Genomic DNA, 12,910 nt, shown 5'->3' with positions numbered 1-12,910 from the left:
TGAGTAAAGTTTTCAAACTATGTGAGAGGCCCACATAAGGCCTATATATAGAAATTCATCAACTGGAAAACTGGCAGAATGAATCTATTAAAATCCAGAAAAAACTTGAATCAAGTTTTTAAAAAATAGTTAATCTTTAAAGCATCCATGAATTGGCAAGCCTTCAAGCAAATTATTGAGGCAGCATATATAGTGGGTCAGCTTTGATGCTTATTAGCTGTGTGTGGTTGGTTAAATTGCTTCCCCTTTCTGTGTTTTAGGTTTCTCATTTATAAGAGCGTGATAATAAAAGAACTTATTTCAAAAGATTGTTGTGAGCAATAAATCAGATAATAAACCCAAAGCACACAGAACAGTGAGTGACATTATAAGCTATCAATAAACTGTTTTCTATTCATTACATTGAGACCACCTTAAGATAGCTACAGAGCTTCCCTGGTGCCCCAGTGGTTAAGGATCCGCCTGCCAATGCAGGGGACACGGGTTTGAGCCCTGATCCGGGAAGATCCCACATGCCGTGGAGCAGCTAAGCCCGTGTGCCACAACTACTGAGCCTGCGCTCTAGAGCCTGGGAGCCAAAACTACTGAGCCTGCGAGCCACAACTACTGAGCCCACAAGCCACAAGTACTGAAGCCTGTGTGCCTACAGCCCGTGCTCTGCAACAAGAGAAGCCACAACAATGAGAAGCCCGCACACTGCAATGAAGAGTAGCCCCCGCTCGCCAAAAGTCGAGAAGGCCCATGTGCAGCAGCGAAGACCCAACACAGCCAAAAATAAAAACAGATAAATAAATTTATTAAAAAAAAGATAGCTACAAATACCATTTAATTAAGAAATCAGCATTGCCATTTTAGTGATCACTTGGTGTTTCAACTCATTATTTTCAAACTCAATTGAAATTTTTTTTTCTTATTTCAATGATTTCAAGTGTTTCTTTACAGTTGAAGCGACCTGCCAAATGCAGATGGATTGGGCCGTTTGGAAATGGGACAGTTTCTGAGTATGAGCATTCAATATGCATAGTAAAAATTCCATGCTACTCACTCGACAGCACATTTGGAGATACTCTTTCTGACATTTAATATGTCTCTGGAAAAACAAAAGATGACTCATGTAGAAATAGTAGATTCTGTTGGCTCCCAGCAGATCCTCCTCGGCCCATCCACACCCCACCACCCCCGGTGTTAGCTTTGCCTAAGAACCATACAACGTGGGGTATCACTGTGATGCCACCAACAGTTTTTAAACGGCTTAATACACTTCTTTTGTATGATGCTAATGGATTCCTGGTATTTCATTTTAAGGCTGGCTAGGCCAGAGCTCCACGCTTACCATCAGTGACCATTTCACAAAGTGCCTGGAAACAAGGCAGACACTCGATTTGTTCAATGTGTAATAAGCAAAGGACAGATTTCCACTACAGATGAATTTTGATTTCCATGTTATATATGTTCCTAAAATTTGTGCTGTCAACTAATTTTTTATAAATTGAATATTCATCATATTGCCTTTTTCATAGACTTATAATTTCAGATACCTTTTTACTCATCTACAGATATTTAACACTTAAGGTTTAAGTGTTTCTTCCCTCTTCCGATTTCACAGCTTTCTAACACCCACTCCCTCTTAACTGTAAGAAATTAATGGTATGTGGGCATCTCTTTTGAATAGAATAATAAGCTGCCCCCCCCAGCGTACTGCTTGCAAATTTTAATTCCCAAGGATAGGTTATCTTCAAGTCAGGGCATACTTATAAATACGTTTATTTCACCATCAGGAGGCAAATAGAAAATAAATTTCAAAGGTAGATAATGTCTCAAATTTTATAACCCTAAAATTAGTGATTAGAGACAATACCAAGCCTGAGAAAATAAAAGATGAAAATTTTGGGTTAAAATCTCTTAAATGTAACAAAAAACCTTGTTACATTTATGACTCAAAAACCAAGGTACCTATTTTCCCTTGGCATAAATAATATGTTGGCTAGCTAGGAATGGTTGTAATTATGTGGTATACAATAAAGGGCTCTATAGATGCCAAAAACAGAAAAATGGAACCAGACCAGAAATCATGTACTGGGTAAACAGCTTCCCAGACAAATGAATTTGGCTGATTTTTTTAAAACTAGTTTCTCTTACTTTCAGTTTTATGATCTTTATTGATAGATCCAAATTCTTTATTTAAAAATTGAGGTACAAGAGTTAGTATCATATACTTCATTCCATGAAATAGTGTAGTCACATATTTAACGGAATAAATTGACCAGACTTTGGGATACTACTTTTAGTACTTTAAATACCAAGCAACTTAAAGCTAACCTTTGTACAAGTTATAAAATAGAGTAGGAAGCTACTTTCTTGATTGATATCTTGAGATTTTTTGTTTTTGCTTTTTGGGTTTTTGTTTTCATCTCAGGAGAAAAATTTAATTCAATTTAAATTTTAATTCAACTTTAAATTCTCTTTGGTAGGAAGATGTCCAATAATTATGATTGTGAGTGTGAGAAATGTCTAATATTTTTTAATTTATAATATTTTCACCCAGAGATAATCACTCTTATCTTCAATATGAATATACCCCTCCTCTTATTCCCCCACCATTTACAATCAAGATTTTTTTTTTTTTTTTTTTTTCAGTACGTGGGCCTCTCACTGTTGCGGCCTCTCCCATTGCGGAGCACAGGCTCCGGACGCGCAGGCTCAGCGGCCATGGCTCACGGGCCCAGCCGCTCCACGGCATGTGGGATCCTCCCGCACCGGGGCACGAACCCGTGTCCCCTGCATCGGCAGGCGGACTCCCAACCACTGCGCCGCCAGGGAAGCCCTGGCATTTCTTATTTATGTGTAGGACCCAGCCAGTCCAGGAGAATTGATGGCTTTGGAGGCATCCAGTTACTGTAGACTTGGCAAAGACATTCGCATTGAGATGTCTTCAGAGCAGTTTTACGAGAAGTGGAAATGAATAAGTGGGAGCTGGAACATTACTTTGTGGATGTCTCATAATGGATTGTGCTAATAGATTGATGTGTGACAATGTATAATGTCCTCTTTGAGGATTCCTTTGATGTGGCACTAAACTGCTGCTTTAGCTGGTAAATAAGTGCTTGGCTAAAGATAGATGTAACCCTTATTTGCAGTCAGTCTGATGAAGGGGAAGCAGATATCCTTGTTTCCTTAAGTATGAACGATGCATTAACCACCACAGTCAAACAAGACATCAGAGCCCAGTCAAGAAAACAAAAAACACACTAGTTATTTTTAACAAAGAGAATTTTTTTGACCATTTCATCCAATAGGTATTTTATTTATCGATGATCTGCTAGAGCACCCCACTGATTATTTTTCATACATTTCATATTTAATCATCATAACAACACTGTAACCTAAGTATTTTTCCTATTTATTTATTTATCTATATGAATTTCAGGTGTACAACAGTGATTCAATGTTTTTTTCAAAATATTTATTTATTTATTTATTTGTGTTGTGCTGGATCTTAGTTGCAGTAGGCAGGCTTCTTTGTTGTGGCTGGTGGGCTCCTTAGTTGTGGCTCGCCAGCTCCTTAGTGTGGCATGCGAACTCTTAGTTGTGGCATGCATCTGGGATCTAGTTCCCTGACCAGGGATCAAACCTGGGCCCCCTCCATTGGGAGTGCAGAGTCTTAACCATTGCACCACTGGGGAAGTCCCTTAATATCTTCATAGATTATATTCCATTTAAAGTTATTATAAAATGTTGGCTATATTTCCTGTACTATAGAATATATCCTTGTAGCTTATTGATTTTATACATAGTAGTTTGTACCTCTTTTTTTTTTTTAGTAATTATGGCGCCCGGGTTTAGTTGCTCCGCGGCATGTGGGATCTTCCCGGATCAGGGCTCAAACCCGTGTCCCCTGCATTGGCAGGCAGGTTCTTAACCACTGCGCCTCCAGGGAAGCCCTAGTTGGTACCTGTTAATCCACTTCACCTGTCTTGCACCTCCCAGCTTCTCTCTACCTCCCAATCCTGTAACCACTAGTTTGTTCTCTATATCTGTAACTCTGCTTCTGTTTTGTTATATTCATTCATTTCATATGTTAGATTTCACATATAAGTGATGACATTTGGTATTTGTCTTTTTCTGACTTATTTCACTAAACATAATATCCTCCAAGTCAATCCACATTGTTGCAAATGGCAAAATTCCATTCCTTTTTTTTTTTAACATCTTTATTGGAGTATAATTGCTTTACAATGGTGTGTTAGTTTCTGCTTTATAACAAAGTGAATCAGCTATACATATACATATATCCCCATATCTCCTCCCTCTTGTGTCTCCCTCCCTCCCTCCCTATCCCACCCCTCTAGGTGGTCACAAAGCACCGAGCTCCCTGTGCTATGCAGCTGCTTCCCACTAGCTATCTATTTTATATTTGGTAGTGTGTATATGTCCATGCCACTCTCTCACTTCATCCCAGCTTATCCTTCATTCAATGCAATCTCTATCAAACTACCAATGGCATTTTTCACAGAACTAGAACAAAAAATTTCACAATTTGCATGGAAACACAAAAGATCCTGAATAGCCAAAGCAATATTGAGAAAGAAAAACGGAGCTGGAGGAATCAGGCTCCCTGACTTCAGACTATACTACAAAGCTACAGTAATCAAGACAGTATGGTACTGGCACAAAAACAGAAATATAGATCAATGAAACAGGATAGAAAGCCCAGAGATAAACCCACGCACATATGGTCACTTTATCTTTGATAAAGTAGGCAAGAATATACAATGGATAAAAGACGGCCTCTCCATTCTTTTTTTAATGGCTGAGTAGTATTCCATTATGTAGGTATGTGTATGTATATGTATGTAAATATGTGTGTGTGTGTATGTATATATCTTCTTTATCTTTATCCATCCTCTTTATCCATTCATCTCTTGATGGACACTTAGGTTGTTTTCATAGCTTGACTATTGTAAATAATGCTGGCTGCTATGAACATTGGGTTCATGTATCTTTTCAAATTAGTGTTTTTATTTTCTTCAGGTATATACCCAGCAGAGGAATCACTGGATCATATGGTAACTCTATTTTTAGTTTTTTGAGGAATCTCTATGCTATTTTCCATAGTGCCTGCACCAATTTACATTTCCACCAACAGTGTATGAGGGTTCCCTTTTCTTCACATCCCCTCCAGCTTTCATTATCTGTAGACTTTTTGATGATAGCCATTCTGACCAGTGTGAGGTGATTACCTCATTGAGATTTTGATTTGCATTTCTCTAATAATTAGCAACGTTGAGCATCTTTTCATGTGCTTGTTAGCCATCTGTATGTCTTCTTTGGAAAAATACTGCTTTAGGTCTTCTGCCTATTTTTTGATTGGGACTTTTCTTTTAATATATATATTGAGTCATATGAGCTGTTTGTATATTTTGGATATTAACACCTTGTAGGTTGCATCATTTGCCAATATTTTCTCCAATTCCATCGGTTGTCTTTTAACTTCTTACTCTCTTCATTCAATCTTCTCCTGAGTTCTCTGATCATCTTTGCTATCATTACCTTGAAGTCTTTATCAGGTAGATTGCCTATCTCCACTTCACTTAGTTCTTCCGGGGTTTTATCTTGTTCCTTCATTTGGAACATGTTCCTTTGTTGCCCCATTTTGTCTAATTTGCTCTTTTTATTTCTATGTATTTGGTAGGTTTGTTATATTTTCCGACCTTGAAGAAGTAACCTCTTGTAGGAGATGTCTTGTGTGTCCCAGCAGTGCACTCCCCCCTGGCCACCAGAGTTATAAGCCCTATATGGGCTGCATGGGTCCTTCTGTTGCAGCAGGCTGACTACTGTGGACAGGCTGGTAGATGTGGCTGGCCCCCAGTCTGGTTGGTTGCTGGGCTCTGCCTTCTGCAGAGGCCGCTGGCTGCTGGTTGGCATGGCCAGGTTCACAAGGCAGATGGCTGCAGGGCCCCACAACTGCCTTATTATGCTGGTCCACTATCCTGGGATTAGGTGGTTACAGGGCCTGGGTTCCCAGTGGCTGCCTGCTGCGGGGGGAGCCAGTTTCTGACACAGCTGGCTCTGGGTTCTGGGGTGTCCCAAAGCTGGTGCTGGCCCGCTGGTGAGTAAGGCTGTATCCCAGGGCAGCTGGCCAAGGGGTCTAAGGTGTCTCAGAGCTGGTGTTGGTCTGGTGGTGGGTGGGGCTGAGGCCCAGGGGTCATGAGGCTAGTGCTGTCACTGGTGGGTGGAACTGGGTCCTGTTATATCTGGCTGTGGGGCCCTGGGGTTTGGGGGCTAGGGCTAGTGCACTGGTGTGTGTGGCCAGGTCCTAGGCCCTCTGGTGGACAGGGCTGTGCCCCAGAGTGGGATCAAGGATCTTAAAAAGCAGCCTGCTTACTGGGGAATAGGGTATGTCCTTGCAGGGCTAATTGCTTGGCCTGGGGCATCCCAGTACCAGTGAGGACAGACTGGTGCGGGGGGCTGGGTCCTGGTGCTGATAGGCTCGAGGGAGGGTTCCAAAATGACGCTCCCCAGCACCACTGTCCACCTGGTAGTAGGAGCTCCCCAAATGGCTGCAGCCAGTGTCTGTGTCCCTGGGGTGACCTCCAGGTTCCTCCTGCCTCTCTAGGAGTCTCTCCAAGATCAGGAGGTGGCTCTGACCCAGGCTCCTTTCAAATTATTTCTTCTGTTCTGGGTCCTGGAGCATGTGGATTTTGTGTGCATCCTTTAAGAGTGGAGTCTCTACTTCCCACAGCCCTCTGGCTCTCCCCAAAGTAAGCCCTGCTGCGGCCTTCAAATCCAAACATTCTGGGGGTTCATCTTCCTGGTGCAGGACCCCTGGGCTGGGGAGCCCAGTGGGGACCTCAGACCCCTCACTCTTTGGGGGAGAACCTCTGCAGTTGTAATTCTCGTCCCATATGTGAGTCACCTGTGGGTATGGGTCTTGACCTTACCGTGTCTCCTACCCATCTTGTTGTGTTTCCTTCTTTATATCCTTAGTTGTAGAAGACCTTTTCGGCTTTTTCCCAGTCTTTCTCGTCAATAGTTGCTATGTAAATAGTTGTAATTTTGGTGTGCCCATGAGAGGAGGGGAGCTCGGCGTCTTCCTACTCCACCATCTTGCCCACCACTCCAACAGAGAAAATTTAATAAAGGAAATTGATTAAATAGTATTGGATGTAGGCAAAAAGGGAACATTAAGGTAATGCAGGTAAACACTTTCAGGGAGTAACTGTGACCCCCATGGCTGGGGGAACAAAAGGAAGAGTTAGATGTGCAAAATCTGCAAGCTTGGAGGGGCCCTAAGAAGATGGGTATACGACCTCCACAGAGGGGGTGCCGCCACCTGCTCTTGGCACATTACTGGGGGAGTGATGACATTGGCAAAAGGGATGGAGCAAATCCCTTCTTCCTCCTCCAGGCTTTTTGTCTCCCTCTACTGTTCCCATTCACAGAACCTAACAGAAAATGCTCTCGCAAAAGAGAAATGCCAGTCCCAGCATCATGGAGCATGTATACAAGGGTGGGTTTGTAGCTGAGAGACGGGAGCTTAATCCCTCACAGAGAGTGCTAAATGAGGTCTGGACATTCCTGTTCCTCTGGTTATGAGTTATTAATCCATAACCACAAGCAAAGAAGCCTATGAAAAAGACAAGTTGTCTATCTAAGTAAGCCTAAATTCATGGTAATTGAGTTCTCCATTAATCTATGCTTAGTAAGGAAATCCAATTGATTTTGTCAATAAACAAATAGCTGTAGTTTCCAAAATTATTTTAAAAACCTTTCTGAGAGAAAAACTTAAAATTGAAGAAATTCATATATCAATTTGGTGTTTTTAAATAAATTTGGGGGAAATGTTGCATTATTCACTTGAGAATTTGAACAACTCTGCATTCTACCAGATATTAGAACCAGCATCAAACTGGTAGTAAATGGTTGTAAAGTGTAAATAGACACCATATATCAAGGGCTAGTCCACTTTTTCTGCTTCTGTTATTTAATCCCTTCCTTGAAGTAGCTCTCCTTTTAAAGTCCTTGAAAACAATCATGTAAAAGCCATGTATATATGTCAAAACAGCCAGTCACTTAAGAAAAAGGGCAGGAGAGAAATCATGTTGGTTATTGTGCTTGAGCAGAACTCCTGATTGTTTTATTTTTTTCGCTTTTTATTCAGTTTTGTTGGAAAGTAGAACATTAATTCATTCACTTTATTTAGTGCCTCCAGTGTGTTAACTTTGTTTAGTGCTGGGGATATAAAGATAGAGAGATTGAGTCTGCTTTTTTTGTTTTTTTAGCTACACTACCGCGCGTCATGCTTGACCTTAGTTCCCCAGCTAGGGATCGAACCTGTGCCCCCTGCAGTGGAAGCATGGATTCTTAACCACTGGGCAGCCATTGAAGTCCTGAGCCTGTTCTTAAGAGATTTAATGATTAATAGACAAAGATGGGTATGTATACAGTAACTGAATTATCAGATACCATGATAGAATCAGGTAGTCTGTGCCATAAAGACACTTGAGGAGTGGTCAGTTCTGCCTTTGGGATGGGGATAGATAGGAAAGTCTCCCCTGAGGAAGTGACATTTGAGTCTTAAAAGTGTGAACATGGGGCTTCCCTGGTGGCGCAGTGGTTGAGAGTCCACCTGCCGATGCAGGGGACAAGGGTTCGTGCCCTGGTCCGGGAAGATCCCACATGCTGCGGAGCGGCTGGGCCCGTGAGCCATGGCCGCTGAGCCTGCGCGTCCAGAGCCTAAAAAAGTGTGAACACGGAGATCAATCAAGTAGATAGTGAACATAGGTAAACAGCCTCCATCGATTCTTTTTCTTTCCATCCCCTGCCATTTTTTTTTTTTTTGTCGATCAGATATAGTATGTGGAAATGTCAGAGATATTGTACCAATGGAAGAGTAAGAACAAACCACAGTGGTAACAGGGCCAAAAGAAGAAAGAATTCAAAAAATGTAAAGATTTTTGCCAAGATGAGTAAATTTGTTTTATTGTTATTTTGACCTTGAGCTTTTACAATACACTATTTCCTCTTCTATCTACCTGATCACATGCTCCCTTTAAATGTTATTGTAGCCATATTGCCTTTGGCCTTATAAAATGCAAATTATACTATGCAAAAGCAATTTTAATATAGGAATTAAATACAGACTCCATTTGTTTTCACTAAGTATGTGCTATAATCAGGGAATATTGATCTGTATAACTGATGGTAGAATTTAGCTTGGAGTTAAAATATGGCAGAAACTGAAACATATTTGAGGGAGGAATTCAATCACAAATATGTGGGGTTTGGGTGGTTTGGATTTTTGAATAATGTATTTGAACATGGGTTGAAGGATGGGTCTGGGAGTTTTTTTTTGTTGATTTTTAAGAGGAAAAATATCATCTAAGTGTTTAATTTATCTTTTTATTTAAAAAAAGAATATGTAATTGGATACCTTATTACTTCAGTGAAAGGCATATGCAGGGACTGACTGTATTCCACTGTCATTTGTGTTCCAGTCACAAAGACCCAACTGTAGAGAAAAGGGATTACACCTGCACACAGAGATTATGTTTTGTTGGAGTAACAATTTAGAATAGTGATTTTCAAATGACTTCTGCATCTTCCGGAAAACATGTTAATGTGTAGATTTTCAAGCACTCTTCCTCCATCTCCCACTGTGAGATTCAGATATAGCTGGTCTGGGAAGAGTCCCATAAATCTGCATTTTTAATAAGTACTCCAAGTGATTCTGATATAGATGACCTTGGATTATACTTTAAGAAAGACACCGTAGGGAATTCCTGATGGTCCAGTGGTTAGGACTTGGCACTTTCACTGCTGTGGCCCCGGCTTCAGTCCCTGGTCAGGGAACTAAGATCCCACAAGCCATGCAGTGCAGCCAAAAGAAAAAAAAAAAAAAGGGACCATAGAAATTTCATTCTGAAATTTTTCATATATGAAGTTTCATAATGCAGAATATAGAGCTATTAAAAGGCAAAAGGCTTGGAACAGTTCTTATAGATATTCTTCTTACTGACTTCTGCTAAAGAAAGATGACTTCCCTAACTTAATTAATGTCTGTAAGCGTGAGGGTGATGATTATATATGGTATTGTTCGTTAACCTGTTCTTTTTCTTCTCTTTCTCACTCTCTCTTTTTTAAGATTTTTCTATTTTTCATATCCTCTCCTGATTTTTCCTCCTGTCTTTCAGTTGTTCTGTATCTACATTGAAAGTATATAGAGACATTGCATACTACACTATCTCCTTTATAATCATAATTTAGCCTTAGGTCTTAATCATAATTTAATGTTCAGTCCTTATGTTGGATATCTCCCAAATCATTTTGTGTGATGAGAGCTTAAAGTAGATTCTTTAGAAGACTCTGTAAGAAGGGCTCATGGGAGCAATATTTCCTAAGTATATTCATAACAGTTTATCTGTAGCCTTGTTATACTAGTGAACAAGTTTAGCTGGCTATAGAATCCTTGATATGGGAATTTTCTTATTTTTTTCTTGAATGCCTCAATTTTTCTCTTCTTGAATACTTAAAATATATTATTTCTTTGTCTTGTGGCATAAGTATAGCTGTTGGAAAGTCTAATTGCAATCTTATTATTTTTCCTTATAAATGACTTCGTCTTTTTTGCCTGGTAGTCCAAAGAATTTTTATCTTTTCATTTAAAATATAATACCTTTTACTAGAATAATCTCAGCATTGGCTATTCTAAGTTGATTGCCCTAAGTTCGGGAAATTTGATTTAAATATGTAGATTTATATCATCTTTTATTTCGTGAACATTTCTTTAAATTTATTTATTTATTTATTTATTTATGGCTGCGCTGGGTCTTAGTTGTGGCATGCGGAATCTTTGTTGTGGCATGCAGCATTTTCTTAAATTACAGTTTTTAGTGTTGTTCTGCCCCATTGCTTTGCTTTTCTTCTTCAGAGACTCCTATTATGTAGAAGTCCCCCTCCCCTTGTTCTATCACTTTCTCTCAAATCTCTTTAAAAACATATTTTTATTTTTTACCTAAAATATTTTTTCCATTTTCCATTTCTCTTCAGGCATTATTCATTGTGTTCATTTACTCTTTAGTTTCTTCTAGTTTAGTGTTAATTTCTTAATTTAAACTTGTTTGATTCTTTCCTGAGTCCTTTATCCTCTCTTTCAAATCTCCATTTCCTCCATTCATAGTAGAGTTTTTCAATTCTGATTTGTTTCTTCTTTTATAGTTCCTATTATTTAAAAACATTTCTTTTCACTTGTTTTGAAATTTTAAGTTCCAGTTTTCAGCTTTTTGTAGGGATGTCTGACATGTTTTCATTATCTCTAGGGATATCTTCTACATTATTTAAATTCTCTTTCCTTTTGTTTCCCATCATAATTCAATCTCAATTTATTTCTGTTGCTCATTTTAAAGTGAAAGTAGATTTCTTTAGCAAAGAGGTAAAAACACATGGCCCCATACTCTTAAGATTTGCTTCCTCTGTTCCCTTCCTCCATCTGTGTCTTGAACTTCTCTTTCCTTTGCCCCATTTCTCTGTCCTCCTTAATTTGATCCTATTTCCAGAAGTTTCTCCTCAATACAGGGATTTGACTTGAAAGAGAGTTTTGTTCACAGGGGCCAGACTGCTTCAGCACTGACACTCAGACCTATCACCATCCCATTGCTCTCACCTACAGACTAGATCCTGCAGGACTGCCACCTGGTTTCAGCTGAGTTCAGATTAGCTTTCTGTACTTTCTAACGAGTCCTTGATGGTAGTTTTGCGGTTCTTCTTATGCTGTCCCCACTAGCCTCTATTCTGAGGTTTGAAGGAATATGTAGTCATCTAGTTTTCTTGTGTATATTCTTGGTGAGTTTTTGATTTTGCAGACTAATTGTTCTGTCTGGGTGTTTTTGGAGGGGGAGCAGGGCAGGGAAGAGGATTCACAGAGTTTCAGAAAATAAACCACTAACCCCACCTCAATCTTCTTTTATTTATATTTTTCAGGTATGTGAATATGTCTTCTCAAGTAGATTTCTCAATTTCTCTACAGAAAACAATTTTTAGAAATGATACCCACCATTTATTGAGTACTTACTACATTCCAGGTACTGAACGAATTAAATGTTTTATAAAGTATTCATTGAGTTTTACAGCAACCTTTGAATGTAGTTACTTTATGCCCATTAAATAAGGGTAACCACAGTTTAAAAAGCTAAAATATTTGATCCCAGGTTGGGGTAGGCAGCTTCTAAGTTGGCACTAATGAACCCTGCCTCCTGGTGTTCATGTGCTTATGTGATCCCTTTCCCTCCATGTGGACGGGATCAAGTGACTTGCTTGTAATAAACAGAGTATGGAAAACATGATGGTATGTCACTTCTGAAATTAGCCCACAGGAAGACTGTGGCTCAAGCACTCACTCTCTCTTGCTTGCTTGCTCATCCTGATGGAAGCCAGCTGCCATGTTGTGTGTTGCCTTAGGAGAGGCCCATGTAGAAGGATCTGAGGGACGCTTCCAGACAACAGCCAGCAAGGAACTGAAGCCCCCCGCCCAACAGCCCGTGAGGAACTGGATACAGCTAACAACCACATGAATGACTTGGAAGTGGATCATGGAGCCTTTGAATGAGACCACAACTCCAGCTGACAATTTTTTTTAAATTAAATTTTATTGGAATATAGTTGCTTTACAATGTTGTGTTAGTTTCTGCTGTACAGCAGAATGAATCAGCCACACATATACGTCCAGCTGACATTTTGATCGCAGTCTTGTGAGAGATTTTGAGCCAGAGGCACCTGGCTAAGTTATACTAGGATTCTGGACCCACAAAAATCCACAGATAATGTTTGTTGTTTTAAGCTGTTAATTTGGAGGTAATTTATTATACAGCAAGGAATAATTAATGCACAGGTCATAGAAGTAATAAGAGTTCCA

General features: G+C 39.8%; 1 protein-coding gene across 1 annotated transcript in view; it reads left to right on the top strand.

Moving 5' to 3' along the window:
• LOC137209339 (uncharacterized) overlaps positions 1 to 12,656 on the top strand; it is a 99,120-nt gene extending 86,464 nt beyond the window's left edge. The window contains exons 9-10 of the mRNA XM_067710935.1: positions 11,980 to 12,080; positions 12,457 to 12,656. Coding sequence (XP_067567036.1) covers positions 11,980 to 12,080; positions 12,457 to 12,569 — 214 coding nt within the window. The 3' untranslated portion in view covers positions 12,570 to 12,656. The remainder of the gene's footprint in view (positions 1 to 11,979; positions 12,081 to 12,456) is intronic.
• Positions 12,657 to 12,910: the final 254 nt, after the last annotated feature.

Source organism: Pseudorca crassidens, chromosome 16 (assembly GCF_039906515.1).
Source record: "Pseudorca crassidens isolate mPseCra1 chromosome 16, mPseCra1.hap1, whole genome shotgun sequence".
Classification (NCBI taxonomy): domain Eukaryota; kingdom Metazoa; phylum Chordata; class Mammalia; order Artiodactyla; family Delphinidae; genus Pseudorca; species Pseudorca crassidens.
Note: the sequence above shows the minus strand (reverse complement) of the source record. Positions and strands in the feature narration are given on the sequence as shown.